We start from the raw sequence: 25412 nt of genomic DNA, 5'->3' as shown, positions 1-25412 counted from the left end.
CGCGGCCGTCAGGAGCCGTCCGTTTTAGAGGGGGGAGTACTGTCACGAACCCCGCTCCCTCGCTCCGCCCCCTCGAGCTTCCACGCTTGTTTTGCCCCCCCGAGCTCGCACGCTCGTTTTGCCCCCTCGAGCTCGCACGCTCGTTTTGCCCCCCTCGAGCTCGCACGCTCGTTTTGCCCCCTCGAGCTCGCACGCTCGTTTTGCCCCCTCGAGCTCGCACGCTCGTTTTGCTCCCTCGAGCTCGCACGCTCGTTTTGCTCCCTCGGGCTCTCATGCACGCTCCTATGGCCAGAACATTATGACCACCTGCACTCGTCTCAATCACCCCTTTATTCGTTTCACCTGCACTCGTCTCATCACCTTTCATTGTTTACACCTGCACCTTCCCCTATAAATACCACAGCACATCCGTTTCACGGGTGTTGGTTATTGTATTTAGTTTCCCGTCTCTTTGCCCCCCGCTAGTCTCGTCTAGTTTAGTACTCCTCTCGTTTACCCCTTAGCTTGCCAGCTCCCCTTGTTCCCCTGTCTTTTGCTCTCTCTAGTCCCGTCTCGCTGATTCTGATTACCCCGGCTTTGACCCTACGCTTTCCTTGACCTCTCTCTTTGGATTTGCCCCTTTTAAATTCTCCGATTCCCCGGCTTTGACCTCACGCTCCCCTTGACTACTCTTCACTGGATTTGCCCATTGTTTGTACTTTTGCCTGCACTGCTATTAAATAAAAGCAGTTTCCTCCAACATTGTGACTGTCTCGTCTTGTGTGTGTGTGCAGGTTACATGTAAATCCTGATGCGAGAGAGCAAGACCAGTGTTTGGCGGGGGAGGGGTCAATGAAGTCGTTTTATTGGTGGAGACCTACCCAATGAAAGCCACCGGTCTGGATTGAGTTTTTCTGGGGATGTGCACACGCATGTGAATAATTTCACTTGACTTTTCAACAGATTTGTTCAATGTGAATTTCCAAGGAGCAAAGAAAACACATTTTGCACATTATAAAAATGTTGGTAAGATAATTTTCCTGCTTTTTTTAATTGACGTCTATTCGAATGAATTTGACACAGTTTAAGAGTGATTTTCACGGTTTCACAGGGTAACATGGTTACCTATGTTAACATTGGACATTGCTTTGAATGGGAACACTTGTCAGAGCAGTAAATTGCAAGTTGAATTATTTTATATGCAAAGTAAAGCATCATATGCCTAAATGTCTCACTAATTGGCCTATACACTTAAACTACATTTATTTATGAAAAATAATACCTTGATAAAATGTTTGATCTCTTTTCATGGGTTCAGTGTGTCTAGTGGTAGCATGTCCACTAACCATGCATATCAACCTGGGTTTTCAAAGGTTATGTGCATGACAGTGTCGTATGTTTATAACTACCCATGAACATGCCAAAAGATAATGTTTCAGAACATAGCATTTTCAAGTACAAGAGTAAGTACAAATTCCAAATTGACTAATGGGTGAGAATAAATTAGAATAAACTCTGTGAAAGCAAGAGAAATTTCTTCAGAAACTTAATTCTGTTTGTTTGGCAAAATCTAAAATGTAATTTTTTTTATTTATTTAATTTGTATTTCTCCACAATTTGGATTGCCCAATTCCTAATGCTCTCTCCAAGTCCTTGTGGTGGCGTAGTGACTCCAGGTGGTGGAGGATGAATCTCAGTTGCCTCCGCTTCCGAGACCATCAATCCGCACATTTATCTTGTGGCTTGTTGAGTGCCATTTTTATTTTTTTCTTAATTTAAAATCTAACATTTTTTTGACAACTTTGAAAAGCCTCTTAACTATGAATGGAAAATGTAGTTAATGTTTTTTCAAGTTATATAACTATTCAGCTAAGTTTATTGCAACTTTGATAGAGACCACCCATTTGTAATTTTCAAGCATCTGAAAAGGTCCAAATGGTTTGATATTCAACATGCACCATAAATACACCTCCAAGGTTATTCAGATTGCAAAGTGGTTGAAAGCTGTGCATTACATCTTCCGGACATGGTGACATATCTTGTAATTAAGGGAAAACCTGCAATACTTGAATTAACTACTGCATAAAAGAGAAACGAATGTGAAGTCAATCAAAAATCTTTATTCAATTCACTGCAAAAGGGAGGAATAAAACCAGATAAATAAAATTCATTACAGTTTTCTGTTATTAAGTTCCTCGTTGATGCAGTAATGAACAGGACTAAGTACACCTTCGGATGGAGCCGTCGCCACAAATGACCCAAAGCACTCCCAGGTCAAAGGACACGTGCTTGTGGCTATTGGGACATAAAACATACGAGGTCCAGTCAGAGCCAGTGGGATTGGATCGAGAGACGCCAACTCTGCAGTAGAAAAGAATGATTGCGATTTCTTGTAGAGAGTATGAGATGAATTCTAAAAACATGCTATTGGACTATCCAGCTCACCTTTGGTACAAGACCCCTTGATAGTTGACACCATAGACACTGCCATCAGATGCTACTTCAATCATAGACAGAAGTCCAGGAACATTCTCAAAGGAGCCAGAGCCTCCGCAGTTATTACTAGACACACCCTATGTACAAAGACAAAAAGATGCAGTCACTCATAGCAAAAACAACTTTGTTGCAACTTCACCAATATAGCACTTGCAGCATAGATGCATGAAGCCAACTTTACTGGTGTAAAGTTACAACCTGGTGTAAATTTACCAGCCCCATCTAATATCGACCTACCAATTCTTTAGTCAAGTAGTTTAACTTCAAATTGAAACATTACCTTCATGATGTAGATGTTGTCATTGCTGTTCACTCCCCAACAGCTGTACGGGCCACAGCTGTAATACTTCAGCTTCCCAGTAAGTTGTACCCAAGGAATTGTGCTGGATGGGCCATTGTTGTTAGCATCCATATTTAAGCAGTATATGTCATCATTCATATTTACACCCGCAATGAACTGATCACCTCCAGCATCCACCTGTTTTAGAAGGCCTATGAAAACATGATTAATCTGACTATACTGCATACTAATAAGAACTATAAACTAATGTAAATGGGAGTAAACACACTTACCTGGAAACTGCACAAAATGGCCACTCTGAAACTTGAAGATGTTGTTTGCCACATTCACCCCCAGCTGACCAGCAGGACCAATACTGAAGTGTTTGAAAGGTACATTTATCTTTGTAAAGATGTTATCAAACAAGACAAAGACTTCATTCTTATCGTTCACTCCAACCACTGAGCCCGAACCAGCATCTATCTGCTTCAGTGTTCCACTCATCACCTCACAATTCAGAGCTAGAAATAAAACAAATATACATATTCAATATTCCAATTTTATGAAAGAATGGGAATAATTATTTTTTTTTTTTTAAAAACACCCAAGTCTACCCAAAGTGTAAAGGAACTGGCAGCTGAAGAGTAGTAGGATGCACTGATAAGCCCCCATTGTTCCACGATGAAAATTGTTTGCTTGAACCTGTTCATAAACAGAATGCATTTTAATCGGTGAACTCAAGAACAAGCTTGTTTTTCCTTTTTAGCAGATATAAAAATTATAAAAACATTACATGTGTTTCTCTTGATTTCCTAACTCTGCATTACCTGTAATGAATTACCTGGTTAGACAACTGTCACATCTGCTGTATACACAAGAATTACCTTCCAGACTTTCCTGCAGAGTTTTATATACAGCCATGACAAAACACACCTTTTTTATTTTCACGCTTTATTATCAACAAATAGCATGTACAAGATTAACTTCCTCTTCTTCTTCTTTCAAGTTTAATGGCGGTTGGCAAACCAAACTTTAATGGTGCATTCCCGCCACCTACTGGATTGGAGTGTGGATAACGTTATGGTAGTTGTGACCTAAATCCTGTTACTTAAATGAGTGTCTTTTAAAAAATTAAATACTTCTTCATATATTTTAAATTGCTTTGGGCCATTATCTAATAATGCTTGGATAGACAAAACTTCTATTTCCATTTTCCTTAATGTTTGAAATAATTTAAATCTTTCTCTTGCATAAGCCTCACATTTTAATAATACATGTTCTACTGTTTCCATATTTTCGGAACTACATTTGTCACAATACCCTGTCTGGTGTTTCCCAATCCTGACCATACTTTGATTTAGTAGACAATGGCCAATGCGCATTCTTGAAATTATCACATCCTTCCTCCTATTTCCAAAATTTCTTCTTTCAAAACCAACTGTTTCTTGAATTTTGTATAAATGTTGACCTGTATTTCCACTATCCCACTCCTTCTGCCATTTCTTCCTAATTTCCTTTGCTATTATACTTTTTATCTCGGTCTTACTCAATGCAATTTTAATATCAACTTCTTGAAATTTTATGGCCTGTTTGGCTAAACTATCCACCTCTTCATTTCCTGCCACCCCCATATGTGCTGGTATCCAAAGAAACTGAATCATGATTCTCAATTGTCTGATTCTAAAAAGACTTTGTAATATTTCAAAAATTAAGTCCTGTCTAGCTATAGAAGTACCACTTGCTATACTTTCAATTGCAGATAAAGAGTCAGTGCATATAACTGATCTGATTGGCTGAACTTCTTCGACCCACTGTAATTCTAATATAATTGCTATTAATTCTGATGTAAATACTGAGAGATTAACTTCCATATTGCAACAGAGGAACATATCACATGCTTCACAATACAAATGTCAAAACACACCTGCCTGCAATTTTTGTATTAAACCAAAACACTCTCATTAGTTGTTTCAGGTGTGTTTAATTAATAGATGCATTCAGAGTTGTGGCATGGAGCTTCCTTGTTTTTGGTTACATTTGCAGGAGCGAATGATTCCTATATTGTTTTCCACTTACAAATGTATTTTATTCTTTATTATATCAAATTAGTTAAAACATTAAATACTAACAACAAACTTTTAGTAAAAGTATTTAAAAAAATGCAAAACCTTGTAATATACACTAACATTTTAATCAACTAAGGGTGTCGTTCCCGTTTATTTGTTTATCTTTGGAACCAATTCCTAACGTTCTAGGAACATTCTCATTTGGTTACATTTCATCAGAGGAACAAGTGTGTGTGATTGTGTGTGTGTGTGTGTGTGTGTGTGTGAGAGAGAGAGAGAGAGAGAGAGAGAGATAGGGAGTGTGTGTGAATTGGTCAGGAGGAGGAAGATTGTTAAAATGTAAAACTGTCTATGAAGTGAACATATCTCTGTTCCATCTTAACAGGATTTTTTGTGGAACGCTGTTGTTGCTAATAAGTATTTTTGGAATGAGGATGAACTGAGAAATGAGGGAGTGTGGAAATGGGTTGATGGCACCACACTGACAACTGGTTGAGTGATTACTGAATTTCACTGATCATTTGCCAGAACATTTCTCTAAAAATAACTATCCTACACAGATTTGTATGGAGATAAATCAGTTGCAAAACTCGACAGCTTGCATATTTGTAAAAATAAATATATAAATATTTGTACTCGTAAGTTGAAACATACACTAACAGCCCCGATGTGAAAACTTGTCAAATAAAACTGTGAAGTTGAATGTTGCAATTGCACTTGTAGCGGGTACAGGATCTCAGTATCAGCTGACAGTTAAGCATATGGAGGCCCAAACCTGCATAAATAATAAATGAATAAATGTAATAATAAAAAAAATTAATAAAGGAATAAATGTCTTGATAAAACAAATATAATTAGTTTTTAATTGCATTTATTCCTGAATTTATTATTGTATGACTTTATTCCTTTTATTATTTTCTATATTCATTTTTAACTTTATTTTTATTCGTTTTAGCTTTTAATTATTTATTCATTTATTTTGCATATTTTTTTATTTGTGTTAATTTAGTTTTTATATTTATTTATTCCCACATATATTTATTTCCATATTTATATATTCCCATACATATTTATTTAAGTTATATAATTTCATATAATTTTCAAAAATGATATGACAAATTATAATTTCGTTATTTTACTAACCCAACTAATGACTCGTCGGCGCTTTATCAGTAAGATGCACGACACGTGAAGCATTTTTTTTTTAGCTTTCACTTAAGAAGAGTTGTGCACTTTTTATTTTAATATAGCTATCTCTTTACATAAATACTATTTTCCACTTAAAAACTATAATTTCGTTATTTTACTATCCCAACTGACTCATCCGCGCTTTCCAATAGGTTGCACGTAAGGGGGAAAAATATTTCTTCCACTTAAGAAGAGTTGTGCACTTTTAAGCACTTTTTATTTTAATATATCTCTTTACATAGATATTTTTTTTCTACTGAAAAACTATAATTTCGTTATTTTACTAGCCCAACTAATTAGTAGCCTACTCATCCGGGCTTTTTAATATATTGCGCCTAAGAAAAAAAAGCCGTCTTTGGGCAGCCTTCTTGCGAAGAGTGCAGCCACAGCCACGCTCACTGATGAGCAAAAGGTCGAGGCAGAAATGACCATGTACCTGCAGGAAATGGCCATTGATGGGGAAGAGGACGACAAAATGTTTCCGTTCATTGCAAGATTAGCACGGAAATATCTGTGCATATGTGCTACCAGTACTCCATCAGAGCGGGTCTTCAGCACAGCGGGTAGTGTAGTTACTCCAATCCGCAGCTTATTAAAACCAGATAAAGTGAATATGTTGGTATTTCTGGCCAGAAACATCGAAATTTAAACATGGTCTATGGTGAAAGATATTAGACTTCTTTACGCATTTTTCGCCATCCGTTGCGGAGCTATTCGATTTTGCATATTATTTTTTAAACATTAATTTGTGTAGTTCATATGACCACTTTACAATATTTCAATAACATAATTTATTTTGTAGCCTGTGCTGAAGTTAATTGTGCTGCTAATTATAAGTGAAATGTTAATGCCGAGTTTCGGTCTGAGTCCCGTTTTCTTGTTCTTTATTTGTTGTTCTTCTATGTTTTAATAAATGTGTGTTATTCATATTCAACTTGTTTCTTTCATTTGATTTGACATTATGGATTTATGGCCAAGGAAATTTTTCTTTAAAAGTATTAACCAGACAAAAGTTATTTGATGATCGCTGGTCTGGGTTTATCTTAAACTGCCGCTTCAGTGTATACAAGAGCTATGTGACAATGAGCAAGATTTTCTGAGACACTACAACTACTAATAATTAATTAATAAAGGCTTAAAATAAAATATTTTAATCTAAATGTACAGTGTAAGACATGTAAAAAAATGACAAGAAGCTAACAATGTCAAGATCAATATTTGTGTAGCCTGCCTGACACGGTATTTTCACAGACTATCACGTCACGTCTCTGGCATATAGGCCTACTTAAAATAGCATATATGCATTAGTTATATTCTCAATTTAATTTACAGCGCAATCCCTGCAAAGTTTTTAGGTTAACTATAGAAGAGACTTGGATTAGTGAATCGCACTAGCAAGACTCGCAAAAGGGGGTGTGGCATCACGATGGTGGCTCTACATCGTGATGTTGGTCAGCCATCACGATGGATGATGATATCGTCCATCGGCACAACCCTAAAATAAATGTGGGAATATTTAAATATAGAAATAAATACATGTGGGAATAAATAAATATAAAAATAAATGAATGCATAAATAAATAATAAAAAAAAACTAAAACAAATGAAAGAATAAAAAATGTTTTAAAGAATAAAAATAAAAAGAGAAAATAACAAATAAAGGAAAAAAAAGTCATACAAAAATAAATTCAGGAATAACTTTCATTAAAAACTAATTATATTTGTTTTATCAAGAAATGTATTCCTTTATTTATTTTCTTATTATTAAATTTATTTATTTATGTATTTATTTATTATTTTTGCATGTTTTGTCCTCCATATAAGCATTCCCAGCAATCTGTGGAATGGTGAAATAAACACAGGACAACAATGTGCGTGTGATCAGCTCTGGGCTTGCTGGGTTATTTATTTTAGCAAAATGTTCACATTAGAACAAACACAAATGTCAAAAAGATAAATTGTCAAAACAAATTGTTTTCTTTACGCAAATACACAGTGTTTTCATGAAGATCTGTCCATCAGCCAATCACTGTGTTACTCATTTGCATATTCAAAATGCTGTTCAGTATTACATGACTTTCAGAGATTTCACTCAGTTCAAATAAAATAAATGATATCAAACCCGTTTTCAACCATGAAGTTTCTGTGTTTTACCCATTCTAGACCACTATCATGCGTTTTTAAAGTGAACTAAACATTTTATGACCTAATATAGACATATTTAAACATTCACCTTCAAATTAACACTGTACTTGGACAGACATATCATCCAATCGCGGGTGAGCATCGCGATTTCATTTCATTTTAACCATGCAAAATGTTATCAAAACGAATCAATTTCCAACACTTAATATGCACTAACAGGTATTCTTTCAACATCCATGCAGATTGACATATAAAACAATCGACTAACCTGTGGAATGGTGAAATAAACACAGGACAACAATGTGCGTGTGATCAGCTCTGGTCTTGCTGGGTTATCACGAACAACGCAGCAGACCCATCGCAACACACTGCACTTCCATAGCACACTCTACTGGTCTGGCAGAACCACCATTCCCTCAATGTATTTTTACATACAAGACCATATTAATTTCACCATTTGTGACGAACTAACAATTGGGGCATCACACACTCACAGACAATATTTCAAAGCTTGTGTTTCGAATTCACAAGACAAGAAGTCACAAATGTGTAAAATGGTGTGCCTGGGTAGCTCAGGGAGTAAAAACACTGAGAATGTATGAGTTCAAATCCAGGGCATGCTGAGTGACTCCAGCCAGGTCTCCTAAGCAACCAAATTGGCCCGGTTGCTAGGTAGGGTAGAGTCACATGGGTTAACCTCCTATAGTGTGGTTCACTCTCGTTAGGGCACGTGGTGTGTTGTTGTGCGTGATTTCTGCAGTGGATGGCATTAACCCTCCAAATGCACCATGTCTCTGGGGTAATGCTTTCAAAAAGCCACATGATAAGATGCATGGATTGATGGTCTCAGACACAGAGGCAACTTATTAATCAACTAATTGGCCTGTACACTTAAATTACATTTATTTATGAAAAATAATACCTTGATAAAATGTTTGATCTCTTTTCATGGGTTCAGTTGGTCTAGTGGTAGCATGTCCACTTACCATGCATATCAACCTGGGTTTTCAAAGGTTATGTGCATGACATTAGTGTATATTTATAACTACTCATGAACCTGCCAAAAGATAATGTTTCAGGACATAGCATTTTGTTTTTGTGGAGAGCAAGTACAAATGCCAAATAGACTAAAGGGTGAGAATAAATTAGAATAAACTCTGTGAAAGCATGAGAATTTTCTTCAGAATCTTAATTCTGTTTGGCAAAATCAAAAATGTAAATTTAATTTGTATTTCTCCACAATTTGGATTGTCCATTTCCTAATGCTCTCTCAAAGTCCTCGTGGTGGCGTAGTGACTCCAGGTGGCGGAGGACGAATCTCAGTTGCCTCCGCTTCAGAGACCATCAATCCACACATTTATCAAGTGGCTTGAGTGCCATTTAGATTTTTTTCTTAATTTAAAATCTAACATTTTGACAACTTTAAAAAGCCTCTTAACTATGAATGTTAAATGTAGTTAATGTTTTTTCAAAGTATATAACATGATGGCGCCATAGATGGCTGCCTCGGTGTGGAGCTCTCCAATTCTTTTGTTGTTTTTGTTTGTATGTCCTGTGTTTAGCAATCTTTTACCAGTCAGTTTTACCATGGACGAACTGCTGAACATTCGGCAGCACATACCAGATAATCTTTTCCCGGTTTTTGAATATTAAGACGTTTTGCTGGCTACGTGTGTGTATGTGGGTATGTATGAAGGCGAGTGTATGTACGTATATTCTTTTTTGTTTTTAATTACCTATGTCTTGCTGCTGTTTTTGGTATTGTTTGTATTGTTATAGACTGGAAGCTCCTGTCACCAAGACAAATTACTTGTATGTGTAAGCATACTTGGCAATAAAGCTGATTCTGATTCTGATAACTATTCAGCTAAGTTTATTGCAACTTTGATAGAGACCACCCATTTGTAAATTGTCAAGCATCGGAAAAGGTCCAAATGGTTTGATATTCAACATGCACCATAAATACACCTCCAAGGTTATTCAGATTGCAAAGTGGTTGAAAGCAGTGCATTACATCTTCCAGAAATTGTGACTTTTCTTGTTATTAAGGGAAAACCTGCAACACGACTTAACTACTGCACAAAAGAGAAACGAATGTGAAGTCAATCAAAAAGCTTTATTCAATTCACTGCAAAAGGGAGGAATAAAACCAGATAAATAAAACTTCATTACGGTTTTCTGTTATTAAGTTCCTCGTTGATGCAATAATGAACAGGACTAAGTACATCTTCGGATGGAGCCGTCGCCACAAATGACCCAAAGCACTCCCAGGTCAAAGGACACATGCTTGTGGCTATTGGGACAGACATCATACGAGGTCCAGCCAGAGCCAGTGGGATTGGATCGAGAGACGCCAACTCTGCAGTAGAAAAGAATGATTGTGATTTCTTGTAGAGAGTACGAGATGAATTCTAAAAACATGCTATTGGACAATCCAGCTCACCTTTGGAACAAGACCCCTTGATAGTTGACACCATAGACACTGCCATCAGATGCTACTTTAATCATAGACAGAAGTCCAGGAACATTCTCAAAGGAGCCAGAGCCTCCGCAGTTATTACTAGACACACCCTATGTACGAAGACAAAAAGATGCAGTCACTCATAGCAAAAACAACTTCGTTGCAACTTTACCATAGATGCATGAAGCCAACTTTACTGGTGTAAAGTTACAACCTGGTGTAAATTTACCAGCCCCATCTAATATCGACCTACCAATTCTTTAGTCAAGTAGTTTAACTTCAAATTGAAACATTACCTTCATTATGTAGATGTTGTCATTGCTGTTCACTCCCCAACAGCTGTACGGGCCACAGCTGTAATACTTCAGCTTCCCAGTAAGTTGTACCCAAGGAATTGTGCTGATGGGCCATTGTTGTTAGCATCCATATTGAAGCAGAATATGTCATCATTCATATTTACACCCGCAATTAACTGATCACCTCCAGCATCCACCTGTTTTAGAAGGCCTATGAAAACATAATTAAACCAATACTGAAGTGTTTGAGAGGTACATTTATCTTTGTAAAGATGTTATCAAACAAGACAAAGACTTCATTCTGATTGTTCACTCCAACCACTGAGCCCGAACCAGCATCTATCTGCTTCAGTGTTCCACTCATCACCTCACAATTCAGAGCTAGAAAAAAACAAATATGCATATTCAATATTCCAATTTTATGAAAGAATGGGAATAAAAAAAAAAAAAAAATAAAAACACCCAAGCGTACCCAAAGTGTAAAAGAACTGGCAGCTGAAGAGTAGTAAAATAAAAATTTGAAGTTGAATGTTGCAATCTGCACTCACAGACAATATTTCAAAGCTTGCGTTTCGAATTCACAGTTGCTGACAAGAAGTCACAAATGTGTAAAATGGGGGGCCTGGGAAGCTCAGCGAGTAAAGGCGCTGACTGCCACCCCTGGAATTTGCGAGTTTGGATCCAGGGCAAGCTGAGTGACTCCAGCCAGGTCTCCTAAGCAACCAAATTGGCCCAGTTGCTAGTGTAACAGATCACCAGACAAGTTTGAATTGATTTACGGCAATTCAATTTTTTTAATAACATTTCATTGAGTATAAAAGCTGGGGTAACATCAGAAAAGTCTGTATAGAAAGAGGAACAGATCTTGTGATCTTAAACAGCCCAGAGGAACAACTGTGTGTGTGTGTTTGTGTGTATGTGTGTGTGTGTGAGAGAGAGAGAGAGAAATGTTCAACACACCTTTATTACAATTTACCTAAATTAATACAATCTGTTCCTACCTAAAGGAAAGTACAAAATATACACATTCATTCATAACAAAAAAACAAGTCAGAAAAGCAATACTTTCACACTGTCATTTTAAAGCATGTACAAATTGTAAACTCTCATTAATAACTTCACACAGAGCTCCCTTATAGCACCAAATCAATTCAAAAGACATAAGATCCCCCATAGACTTATAATATTGAAAGTCAATTAAGACTCTAGATTTCACAAGGTTAAAAAACATAATTGGTAAATTGATGCTTGAATTTCGTTAAATTTTTATCTTCCTGGTTTCATAAATAGCCTTTTTTGCCTGCCCTAATAGGAAATTCAGTAGTTGGCAACAAAATCGACGACTCAAGAGTATATTTAAAACCACAAATAAACATTTCCAAAGTGAAAATCTCATCAAAATGATCAAATAAACCCTCTAAAACTTGAAACAAAGGTAAAAGTCTGTTACAATGCAGAAAGGCATGAAAAACATTTTCTTTCTGAAAGCAGAAGGGACATTCGTAACTAGTACCGGGGTTTATAACTGAAACAAGTACATTCACCGCAATAGCGCCATGCAGAATTCTCCACTGTAAGTCCCCCACCTTCTTGGGCAAAGGTGACGTGTACAATGCTCTCCATTCTGGTTTATTACTCTCCCCTAGATGGAGGACAGAGCGTGTCGACTCTTTTGTGGAAAGACTGTTTGTTCAGAGCTTTGACACAGTTTTTTTACAGGAGTTTTCGAGACACTGGGTTCGAACCCATTAACATCAAAGTGCTGGTTTGCAAAAAAACACTTTCACATTCTCCAAAGTCAGCCAACAGGTACAGATCAGGAAAGGGGTCATTGCAATTTGGGGTAATTGAGCCTTCAGTGTATTCTTTCAGCAGCATGAATTCTTCTGACGCAAGTGTTGACTTCCACTTTTCAAGTAGTTTGGTTGTGACGTGTTTTGACTTTACCCCCAAATGTCCAGCAACTGTATCGATATCCTCGAAAGCCAGTCCAGCCAGATTAAGTAAATGTCCAAGTGTTAACAACCTGGTTTTGATAAGGATATCGGAAATTGCAGGAAAAGACTTTTCGCTGGATAAGTCCAAACGTGACCCAAAAATCAGAGGTTCCTGCAGTAACCAGTACAAAGAGCTTGTGGTGCTTAGCCTCTGTACCATAAACAAAGACCAAACTTTAAAAAGGTTCTGGTAAAAGGTGGGCATCTTGGACAGATCCATTTATTGTGGGTTCAACAAAAAAAAAGATCTGTCAAAGTCCAGATTTCTGAAATCCCACAGAATGACGCAAGCAGCGAATTTCCAGCTTGAGTCTATTGGTCCAGTCAAGAGTCTTTGAGCAAATTGAACCCTGAAAGCTGCTATTCTGCTCTGTATATGAATTAAGCCATGTCCCCCTTCCTCTTTGGGTAAATACAGAACAGCTTTCAGTACCCAATGCATTTTGTCCCAAAAGAAATCAACTAAAATTGATTGTAACTTTGGCAATAGATCTCGTGGATGATCCACACAAATTAATCGGTGCCAAAGAGCAGAAGCAATTAAGTTGTTAATAATCAAGATTCGTCCCTTATAGGACATTTTAGGGAGTAAAAAAGCCACTTGTTGAGGTGACCTTTAAACTTCTCGACAATTCCTTTGAAGTTCTTTTGCATGAATATTTTGTCCCCTAGATACACTCCCAAGTATTTAAAACCATCCTTGGTCCAAGATAAACCTTCTGGGAGCCTTGGCTCCGTATTGGCCCAATTACCCACCAATATTGCTTCACTCTTGGATCAATTAACTTTTGTGGCAGAAATCTTTTTAAAATCATTCAGGATCCCCAACAAAACATTTATATCTCTTTGTCCATTAATTAAAACAACAACATCATCAGCATATGCAGATAACTTAAAAACATGCGTATACCTTGGGACATGTAAACCATGCAAATTTGCTCTTATTTTGTTTAAGAGGGGCACTATAGCCAAAGTATACAGCATACCAGACAAGGCACAGCCTTGCCTGATTCCTCTAAAAACTCTAAAAGGGGCACACAAGTTTCCATTAAGTTTCAAGACACTTTCAACATCGTTGTACAACACTTTTATCAAGGAAACGAAATCATTACTAAAACCAAAAGCTGTTAAAAGATTCAATAAATGCGTGTGTTCCACTCTGTCGAAAGCTTTTTCTTGGTCAATGGACAGTAGACCAAAGTCTAATTTTAGATGTTTGCCAATATCTTTCTTTGTTGTTTTTAAAAAGGATTTGATATCCTCCGCACTATAATCCCTATTAGAAAAACCACTTTGTGGCAAACTGCACGTTACACTAAAATCCGAGAGATCACTTTCGCTTTCAGTGTCTGTTTGACTCAGATCGCAACTGAATCCTCTTTTCGCTTGCTGCTTTGAAGGACGTTGCCCTAAACTTCGCTTTGGTGGCGTCTTAAAATCACACTCATCCAGCTCAGTCATTATTGCAGCTTCATCATTAACAAAGTATGTCTGCGGCATAAGCAACAGCGTCTCCATTCTCCACTTCATTCTCTTCACCCACAGTAACCATCATACCTTCATCTTCCACAGAGTGATCTACCTGCTCTACATCCACTGCCTCTGCAACAATCACAGCAGCTGCTGTCTGCACTGAACTTGGTCCAGCTACCTCATTATCAGTGACAATCGCAACAACGCTCTGATTTTCAGTAACATTCAAAGCATCCCTGTCATTTACCACCTGTACAGGTCCCTCATTTGGCCTATCTTGTCTACCGTTACTTGGGCACGCACGGATCAAGTGCCCCATCTCGCCACAGTTAAAACATTTCATGTTGTTCGTAGTGGCAAAGATAACGTAGTTAAAATCCTCAAATCTAAAATTTTGAGACAAATCCAGTTCATCAAGGTTGTCCTGCAGGATCATATAAACGTATCGCCTAAATGACACATGTTTTAAGAGAGGGGATTTGGTACCAATCGGAATCATCTTAATCTGAGAAACTGTTTTACCATAGCGGGCAAGCATTTTGATCAAAACTTCATTTGGGATAAATGGTGGCACATTTGATAACGTCACCTTTTTTTGAAGGTGTAGACAACGGCAGTACTGGTGTAAAAATACTGTTAATCACAACACCGTTTTGCACTTGCTCATTTGCAAGATCAACAGTTTTCACAAATACAACAACAGCGCTGTTCATACGGGACGCCGATACAATGTTCTCATAACCAATTACTTCTTCCACCGCTAAACTGCTTCCCTCCACACCAGCAGCTGAATCTATTTTTACACCATGACGTCTTGTCAGAGAGTTAAAACTCCCGCTGCCTGGGGCAGCCATGCTCCCGACAAACGGGGCTGACAACCCGGCTAAGACACAACACTTGCTTTCCTTTTTACAAAATAAATCTACAAAAAAAAAGAAAACCACAAACTGTAACTAAAGAATGACAACTAAATAAAGAAGAAAAAATAGATAGAGAAAAAACACTCGTACCTCACACAGCAGCTACACGCTCACTCAAAACACACCCTCCCCACAGTCACACCGCACATGCGCACGAGAGAGAGAGAGAGAGAGAGAGTGTGTGTGTTTGTGTGTGAATTGGTCAGAAGTTTTGCTAATTAAGTATTTTTGGAATGAGGATGAACTGAGGGAGTGTGGAAATGGGTTGATGGCACCACATTGACAACTGCTTGAATGATTACTGAATTTCACTGATCATTTGCCAGAACTTTTCTCTACAGGTACTAATAACTATCCTACACAGATTCCAGCTGACTCCAGCCAGGTTTCCTAAGCAACCAAACTGGCCCGGTTGCTAGGGAGCAGAGCTGGACAGGGAAGAGAAATCGGCCCAGGATTTTACATAACAACTGGCCTAAAACTGTCCTTTTCTGCATATCACGGCACCGTTTTGTGGTCCATTCTGCATAACGCGGCTGCTCATTTTAGCATATCAAGGCCTACCCACCGGCCAGATCAGTTCTCCCGATGCCCAGTCCGCCCCTGATCGGCCCCAAAGTTCGTCGGCCCACCGGAATAATACCTGGTATGCCAGATTACCAGTCCAATAGGTCAAATAGGGTAACCTCATATAGTGTGGTTCATTCACGATGGGGCACGTGGTGTGTTGTGCGTGAATGTCGCAGTGGATGGCGTGAAGATTTCACACGCGGCATGTTTCCGTGCTCCGTGAACGTGCTCAAGCTACATGATAAGATGCGTTGATGGTCTCAGACATAGAGGCAACTGTGATTTGTCCTCAGTCACCCTGAATTGAGGCGAGTCACTATGTCACCTCGAGAACTTGGAGTGCATTGTGAAATGGGCATTTCAAATTGGAGAATAAAAGGGGAGAAAATAAATAAAAACTTTTGTAAAATTACATTCACATAAATACATGCACAGACCAAGGCCATGGGGAGTTTTCCTGGTAAGCCTCTAGTTAATTTGGGTCTGCCTGCTGCTGCGCAAGTGCCTGCCCGTACTACAGGAGATATAAGTGGCCACCCTGGGCTCCATTTCTTATAACAAGCAAAATTGTAATAAACTCTACAATGCAATGGCTTTTATTTTGAAATAATGTAATGACTTTTGTTTTAAAATTGCTTACACGTCACAGTAGGAATGGGCGGATATACTTCCGATACTGATGTGGTATCAAGAATATCGATCCTCACATAAAAATATAAATTCTGAGGTTTTTTTTTAAAACTAGTGATCTTATTCAGATAACATGAATATTAATGAATCTCATAAGCTTCGAAGTGGAAAAAATAATTATATTAGCGAATTGTTGCATGACACCTGTTGGAAACTCAGAAATGAAAACCAGGAGACTCTGAGTACGTCTTCCGCAGAATTCTTTATTGAGAACGTGCTGTGTGGCACTGCAGTCATCAAGTCTAAATCAATGAGCTATACATTGTAGTTTTAAAGATATTTAGGGGGTTGTCCTTCCATGAGAAGACAAAGCACTCAGGTGATGACTGTAACAAAGCATACAAAGGAAGTAAGCAGTTGTAGGAACCCTCCCCTGACCCTGAAGTTTCACCAGCCCTTAATCCAATCAGCATATACTTCATTATCATTGTAACGCTGGGAAAAAGTCAAGAGAGCTGGATCCAAGTGCAGCTTTAGATTTGAATGAAAAATAAACAAGTACAAACTAACGGGTAAACACAGCAACAAAGAAAACATCCATGATGGGAAACAAAAACATAAACAGGCAAAAACATTCACGAAGGGCACGGGCAAAACACGGTAGGTCTAGATAAATACAAATCCATACATGCATACAACAACTGACCAAGAACAAGCAAACAACAGAGCATTATATACACAGTGGGTAATGACTTAATGAAGCACAGGTGAAGACAATGAAAGACAGCGGACAGTGACGAGAGCAGGGAATTATGGGAAGTGAGGAGGCCGGGGGAGGTGGTCAGAGGAAGGGGCTCAGGAGACAGAGCCGTGGAAGGCGGAGCCATGGAAGGCTCAGGAGGCGGAGCGTAGAAGGTGGAGTCGTAGACGGCTCTGAAGTCGGAGCCGTGGAAGGCTATGGAGGCGGAGCCGTGGAAGGCTATGGAGGCGGAGCCGTGGAAGGCTCAGGAGGCGGAGAAGGCAGAGCCCTGGAAGGCTCGGAAGGCGGAGCCCTGGAAGGCAGAGCCGTGGAAGGCGGAGCCGTGGAAGGCGTAGACTGGGGAACAGAAGCCTTTCTTCTCCTCTGCCTCCGTACAGACGAGGCTGGCAACGCTGGCTCTGGGATGGACGAGGCTGGCAACGCTGGCTCTGGGACGGACGAGGCTTCCAGCTCATTGGCCGTAGCAGGCGTGGTCGTTGGCGCGTTGGCCGTGGCAGGCGTGGAATGTTCAGAAGCTGATCCCGGGATTGAGAGAGGTGGTTCCTCTGCAGCGAATGTCTCCAAAACGAGCTCCACATACTCCTTCCATGTGTAAGCACCGGTCTCCGGCAAATCCCCCCATCGGCATGTTAGTACACCGATCCGAAAGATGTCCTTCAGGGCTTTGTCATCTAAACCGGTGTGGATGGCCACACTGGAGAAGAAGTGGGAGAACTCTTGAATTGTTAAATCCGCCTGGGTTAGTTCCATGAAGTACGCCATTAGATCCATATTGTGGTCAGTTGTTCTGTAACGCTGGGAAAAAGTCAAGAGAGCTGGATCTAAGTGCAGCTTTAGATTTGAATGAAAAATAAACAAGTACAAACTAACGGGTAAACACAGCAACAAAGAAAACATCCACGATGGGCACGGGCAAAACACGGTAGGTCTAGATACATACAAATCCATACATTCATACAACAACTGACCAAGAACAAGCAAAAAACAGAGCATTATATACACAGTGGGTAATGACTTAATGAAACACAGGTGAAGACAATGAAAGACAGCTGGCAGTGATGAGAGCAGGGAATTATGGGAAGTGTAGTCAATGGGGAACAGATGACAGAGGCAAAACGCAGGGCTGACAACAGTGAATCGTGACAATCATAGAGATAAAAGAAGGTCCACACCTAAGCCATTCTTGTTTGACTCACAAAAGTGTGAACAGGATCTGGCAGAGACCTCCACTTAGCAACTCTGTTTAACAGTGTAATACAGCTGATGCTGTTGCTTCTCTAAACTAACAAATCTGATACACATATAATAAAAAAAACGAATTCTTAAATGTAAATTCCCACACACTGGAACAATTTTTTCTTCGCTCATCTTGACGTACAGAAATATTAAAATACACATGCAGTCAGTGCATTGCTCACCCTTTCAGTCGCAGCACTCGTTCAAAGAGGGAGAAAGGTTTTCCTGAGGTAATGACAGAAAAACAGCATCTGGAGTTATTCACAGTAAGTAATGACAGAGGTGGGTTGTAACACGTTACATTTACTTGAACTTTTGGGGAAAAAATTTTTTACTTTTAGAGTAGGTTTAAAAGTGGATACTTTTTACTCTCACTCAAGTAAATTTCTAATGATTCTTTTTTACTTTTACTTCTTTACAATGTGTGGCATTACTGTCAGTACATTACTGGGTTTAATTTGAATTAATGTGTAATTTATTAAGCGATTATTGAATGGGACTATTTCCTATATAGTAAATGTCAGTTAGTGCACTATATATCAGCAATAAGTGAACGAAGTGGAGTTAATTCGGACGAGAGTGTCGGAGCTCTGGTGCTGGTACAGAAACGTCACATATTACATTTTAAAATACTTGGGCCTTAAGTATTATTCTTATTAAATAATATATTAATACATAAAATCTTCATTCTGTTTGTCATTTTTAATATATACTGTGTGTTAATATAAAGAGTAAACACATTTGATCAAATAAAGAGTACATTTTAAAAAGTATCTGTATGTTTTGTCTCTCTATATGTTATTATGTTATTTTAATCCAGTAAATTATCCAGTAAAGGTTTTTTACTACATTCAGAATTAAATAACACATTGCAAGAGAGAAGGAAGCAGAAAACTTAGATCGTAAATATTCCCCCGTGGTGGATTGTGGGAAATTAACCGTCATCGAGTGTACTTGAAATGAACACTTGAAATTAGAGTGCATTGTGGGTAAGAATGAGTGATCAAAAGTAGGGGGCAAGTGGCATACTCAGAATTTAGTTACTCCAACAAAATAGCAAAATCTCAAAATAGTGCACTATAGTGGATAGGGGATGGTTTCAGACACAGCGAGTGTTCCACGTTCAGGGTTGGTGCACTACGCAGGTTATGTACTCTGCATTTAGAGAGTGGCGGTGCTGCTGTACAGAAATAATGATCTACATTTTTTCCACATTGTAACTACACTGAAATAAGAATCCACACAGGACTTTAAAAGCTATGAAATAGCGAAAGAAGGCATTAATAAAGCATGATCTTGCTTTGGTTTTTATTTCAGCATTATTTATATTGTCCTTGTGGGACATTTTCACGTTTTCACAGTAATAATTAAAAAGAATGTTTCCAAACCTCTCTTCTTATTGACAAATTCATCCAGATCTGACAAGAGCCATTAAAGGGTTAGTTCCCCCCAAAACTACAATTCTCATTATTTACTCACCTTCATGCAACCCCAGATGTGTATGACTTTCTTTCTTCAGCTGAACTTGAATGAAGATTAGAAGAATTTCTCATCTCTGTAGGTCCATACAATGCAAGTGGATGGGTGGCAACATTTTAAAGCTAAACAAAACACACATAAGTCAACATAAAAGTAATCCAAAAGAGTCTAGATGTTAAATCAGTATCTTCAGAAGCGATGTGATAGGTGTGGATGAGAAACATAGAAACAGATCACTTTAATGTTCTTCTTGTGATTTTGGTGATTCACATACTTCCCTGCATATCGTCCCCTGCTGTCTAGCAAAAAATGACAAATATTGAAATGTTTTTCACCCACACCTATCATATCTGTAACGCAAACTCAGGTCGAGAGGGATCCTTATGCGGTTTATTTAAACAGGTAAGTCCAGAGTACAGACAGGCAAGGGTCGAATAATCAGGGCAATCAACAATATCAGAGACAGAGCAGAAATGGGGTAAACAGCAGTAGTAGTAGTAGTATTCCAGGCAGAGTCATAAATAGATAGGCAGCAAATGATCATAATGTGGTAATCCAAGGCAAGGTCAAAACACAGAAAAGGCAATACAGGGGATAATCAAAACACTCAGAAATGTAGCCAAGGCAAAACAAGACTTCACAATGAACGAACTAACAGACATGGCTTAAATAGTGTGATGATATGGAACAGCTGTGGGGTAATCAGACCAGGTATGTGGGCATTAGGGAATTGTAGTCCAATGTTAATATTCAGGTGAGAGAGACCTCCGGTGGCCGATTGACAATATCACTTCTGAAGACATGGATTAAACCCTGGAGTTTTATGGATTACTTTTATACTGCCTTTATGTGCTTGGAGCATCAAAATGTTGTCCTTCAGAGCTAAAATATTCTATAAAAATCAGAATTTGTGTTCTGCAGAAGAAATGAAGTCATATACATCTGGGATGGCATGAGTGTGAGTAAATGATGAGATCATTTTCTTTTTTTGGTTCATTTTTGGCTCAGCCATAATTTCATATTCTGTCATCATTTCTCTACCCCCATGTTGTTCCAAACCAGTGTGAGGCTTTGTATTATGTGGAACACAAAATATGTTAGACAGAATATTAGGGACTGTCAGACTCGGTCACTATTCACTTTCAATATAAATATATATATATATATATATATATATAAACAGTCACTGAAAGAAAATAGTGACTCAAGCAAACATTCTGTCTAATATCTCCTTATTGTGTTGCATGGAAGAAAGTCATACGGGTTTGGAACAACATGATGGTGAATGATGACAGAATTTCTATTAATAATAATAATAATTATTCTGTAGTACATGTTCAATGTGTATTATGTAATGGAATATAGGTAAACAGGTAAATAGAGTAAACAACTATTATGTCATTTGTGAAAGTAAATAGTTACTCACTACTATAGTACTCTCTAATTTGACACTTTCTTACTTTTACTCAAGTAATTATTTATGTTAGCACTTTTACTTCTACTTGAGTAATTATGTTTTTTAAGTAATTGTACTTGTATTTGAGTACAGTTTTTGGCTACTCTACCCACCTCTGAGTAATGAAAACTCATGAAAACTACCCATGGATTTACTGTAGTAATATTGTATTAACCATGACTAGCAACCACAACGGTAGTAACCATGTTTTCTTTTTATTTTTTGGCAGTAATCAAGGTTTTGATACAATTAACCATGATTTTGCTACAGCATTACTGTAGTATCCATATGATAACTTGGTTTTAGTAATAGTAACTACATAATAATATCTATTGTTAATTTAGTGGTTTTATATGTTGCCTATACTTACTAATTTTTAAAAGGTAAACAAAGCAGCCTAATAATTTTCTGCATAAGCCTATAAATATATTTAAAAAAATTATCATTTAAGTTACTAATTTTATCCAAATAATTTGTAAAAATGTAATTTATTAGAGGTATCAGCAATACTGGCCTAAAAGTACTTGGTATCAGATCGAAAAGAAAATAAGTGTTTTCACCCATCACTGCATCGCAGATCATATCCAATAAACACATTATTTCTGCACCTGGTGCCGAACTTATTATTTGACCTACAAATCACAATAATGGTGACAACCAAAAACAACATATTAAGTATAAGATCAGCTCTGAATAATGACTAAATGACAAATAACTGCAAGTTACAACAAATACAATAACAATAGCATATATAAAATCTGCAAACAGTAAAGCTATGTACATGTCATTTGTATAATTCATTCATAACGCAAAGCATTCTGGGAGCTGAAGTGCGGCTTGTTGAATAATGCTCACGCCTGATAAACATGGAGAAATTAAGTGAAAAAATATTACTTTATAGCTATTTGAGTCTTTGAGGCTTACTTTGTTTAATGGACAGCAGAAACATTGCTTGTCAAAGCATTGGGCATTTCACTTTTTCTCAAGAATAATCTGGTGAAGGAATTAAAATTCTGCACATATAAAGATGCAACAAACTCACAGAGAGTGAAAATACAAGCAATTAATCTGCAAAATATCTTTTTAACATTTAAAACACTTTAAGAGGTATGTATATTATAATTTTATTTGACATATATTTACATTACTATATTTATATATGTACATATTCTGGCCAAATTTGTTTTCATAGCTTTTTAAATAAACATATTTATGTGAGCAATTGATATAAAATGTTAAGCATTGTCATCAGTGTCCTGCTGTGTGACACTTTCTTCATCTATTTTAAACATCAATTTATGATATTTTATAGCTATATATACTGTACACATATAATTAGTAACACTGAAAGTGCTAGGCCCTGTTGTTCTTTTAAGGAGTATTGGGCCCAAGCACTGTAAGTGTCGAGCCCTATTGTTCTTCTAAAGATTATTAGGATTATTAGGGGGGTGGGGGGTGGGGGGCAGAAGGGGCTCTTCAGCGCCACCTAGAACATGGGCATGTTTGGGGGGCTATCTAGCACATCCCTTTTGAGGTAGTCACCAGACTTTGTACACATATAGATCTCATCAAGCCGGACAACTTTCGCGCTGACAGTCATAGGCTATGCCCAAAAGGAAGTTTGCCATTTTGGACTGTTTGAAAAATGCATGCTGAGGAATTTGAATTTGAAATACTCCACCCAAGAATTTAATGTTACAGGTACCAAATGTGGGCGATATCATGCCAAGACATTGACGATGCTAAATTGCGAAGGGATTTTTGATATATCGAACAGTGTTGCCATGGTGAAGCAATAAAATTATGTCAAAAAATGGAATAAGGAAATTACTCATATCTTCTGCATGCAGAAAATTAAAAACATCAAAATTGAGCCAAATGTTGTCCTTGCAGGATGATCACATTGATGTGACTATTGTGGGTCACGGTCATAGTGCCACGAACTGGCGGAAGGAAGTGTGTCACTTTTAACAGATTTTGACATATCCATGTTATGTTAACCTGAATTGCTTCAAAAAAATTAAGAATAATGTCAAGACAGTGCACATTTAAAAGTTTGAAGGGGGTCTGCTCACCGAAGACGTCCTCCTGCGGCTTCCAAAAACACGCAGCTCCGCCTCAACCCAGGCCCAGCTCTCAGCCCCTGCGTCAAGCACCCCGCAGGAAGCGCACGCCCCCCGTCTCACGAATCCCTTCGAGGACCCGGAAGGCTCCCAAGCGGTCCTGAGACGAATGACCCAGAGACCAAGACGTTTGATCCGGAGCTTGTTCTTTTCTGGTCATATATATTTCCATTTTAGCTTTGCCTAAAACAAAATTTAACAATTGACATTCCCTCTGTCATCTCTGTGTATACTAAAAATAATACAATGTAAAATTTTCCACTGTAAATCTCCATTTTTTTTAGTTAGTGGTGGCTTATAAAGAGCTCTCCATTGTGGTTTTACATCTTTGTTCAGCCCTAGAACAGTGCGCCAAGGAGAATCAACTTTTATATCCAATGTATTAAAATATTTTACACATGATTTATATAACTTCTTACCATTAGTTTCTTTAAAATCCATATCCATTAAATTCCCATATATTCATCTAAATTAGGTGATATTAGCAACTTTGGAAAACAGTCTTTATCATTAGAAATAAGTTTTTCCACACAATATTCCCTAAGCATATTTTTTTCCTCTATTGCAAGAAAAGTCTGTAACTTTTGTAGTAACTTTGCAAACTCTCGAGTGGATCTAACTCCTAAAAAAGCTGCCACTTTATCGACTTGTCCAAAATTTGGTCCTGACAATCTGATTAAATGACCAAGTGTTGTTATTTTGGCATTAATAAAAGCTTCAGTCAAAGAAACACATGTCTCAGTTACATCTAATCTTGCACCATACAACAGAGGTTCTTTAAGAAGCCAATATAAGGATGTTGTGTTACTTGTCCTTTGAAATTGAAAAAGGTTCCAGACTTTAAAAAGGTTTCAGTAAAAAACAGGCAATTTAGCTGTGTTGAAGGTTCCAGAGTTCATTAAAAACAGTGATTTGTCCAATATCACGACTCCAACAGTCTTTAAAATAGCACTGGCCACTGGTCTCCAACTTACGAACTCTGGTCCTGTCAGAAAACGCTGTATAAATTGTGTTCGAAATGTTACAGTCCTACTCTGCAAATTCACAAGTCCTTGTCCACCTTCCTCTTTTGATATATACAAAACATTATGCATAACCCAGTGCATTTTATCCCAAAAGAAGTCTATAAGCATTGATTGAATTTTTCCAAGTAAAAGTGTTGGTGGGTCAACGCAAGTAAGTCGATGCCAAAGGGAGGAAGCAACAAGATTACTGATAATCAGGGTTCGACCCCTGTAAGACAATGTTGGTTTGATCCACTTCCATTTATCCAGACGTCCTTTCAGCTTTTCAAATATCCCTTCCCAGTTCTTTGACTGAAATGTTTCATCACCCAGATAGACTCCTAAATATTTTAAGCCCTTATCCATGTCAGTCCATTTGGAAGTTTAGGGACCCCAGTTGTCCACTTCCCCACCAGGACTGCTTCACTCTTCGTCCAATTAACTTTTGCAGCTGAAATCATTTTGAAATCTTCCAACGTTTTCCATAAAATATCTACATCAGCTTGTTTCTTAGTTATTACAACAATATCATCAGCATAGGCTGACAAACAGAGGGGATTTCAAAGAAATGCCTTTTAAAACTTTTCTTAACCTGTGCAGAACTGGTTCAATTGCCAAAGTATAAAGCATCCCTGATAATGAGCATCCTTGTCTGAACCCACGCTGAACTTTGAAAGGAGCACATAAGCCACCCTTAACTTTCAATAAACTCAATGTCACAATACAATACTTTAATATAATTTATAAAATCCAAATTAAAACCAAAAGCATCTAGAGTTTCCAACAAATAATTATGCTCCACTCGGTCAAACACCTTTTCCTGATCAATGGAAATCAAGCCAAAATCTAAATC

The 25412-nt window shown here is 37.9% G+C and overlaps 1 protein-coding gene, 1 long non-coding RNA gene and 1 pseudogene across 2 annotated transcripts; all 3 read right to left on the bottom strand.

The window, feature by feature from the left end:
• Positions 1–2079: 2079 nt before the first annotated feature.
• LOC127635703 (fish-egg lectin-like) lies at positions 2080–8575 on the bottom strand. The gene is made up of 6 exons (XM_052115922.1): positions 8423–8575; positions 3370–3457; positions 3049–3276; positions 2756–2967; positions 2425–2552; positions 2080–2340 (listed from the first exon to the last, which is right to left on the bottom strand). The coding sequence occupies exons 2-6, from the start codon at positions 3425–3427 to the stop codon at positions 2199–2201; spliced, it is 768 nt and encodes a 255-aa protein (XP_051971882.1). The 5' UTR covers positions 3428–3457; positions 8423–8575; the 3' UTR covers positions 2080–2198.
• A 1686-nt stretch (positions 8576–10261) lies between these two features.
• LOC127635704 (fish-egg lectin-like) lies at positions 10262–11435 on the bottom strand (annotated as a pseudogene).
• A 5035-nt stretch (positions 11436–16470) lies between these two features.
• LOC127636055 (uncharacterized) lies at positions 16471–23691 on the bottom strand. The gene is made up of 4 exons (XR_007969547.1): positions 23508–23691; positions 19977–20098; positions 18680–18722; positions 16471–18056 (listed from the first exon to the last, which is right to left on the bottom strand). It is a non-coding gene; the product is annotated as an uncharacterized LOC127636055 (long non-coding RNA).
• Positions 23692–25412: the final 1721 nt, after the last annotated feature.

The sequence above is a fragment of the Xyrauchen texanus genome, chromosome 43, assembly GCF_025860055.1.
Source record: "Xyrauchen texanus isolate HMW12.3.18 chromosome 43, RBS_HiC_50CHRs, whole genome shotgun sequence".
NCBI lineage: Eukaryota > Metazoa > Chordata > Actinopteri > Cypriniformes > Catostomidae > Xyrauchen > Xyrauchen texanus.
Note: the sequence above shows the minus strand (reverse complement) of the source record. Positions and strands in the feature narration are given on the sequence as shown.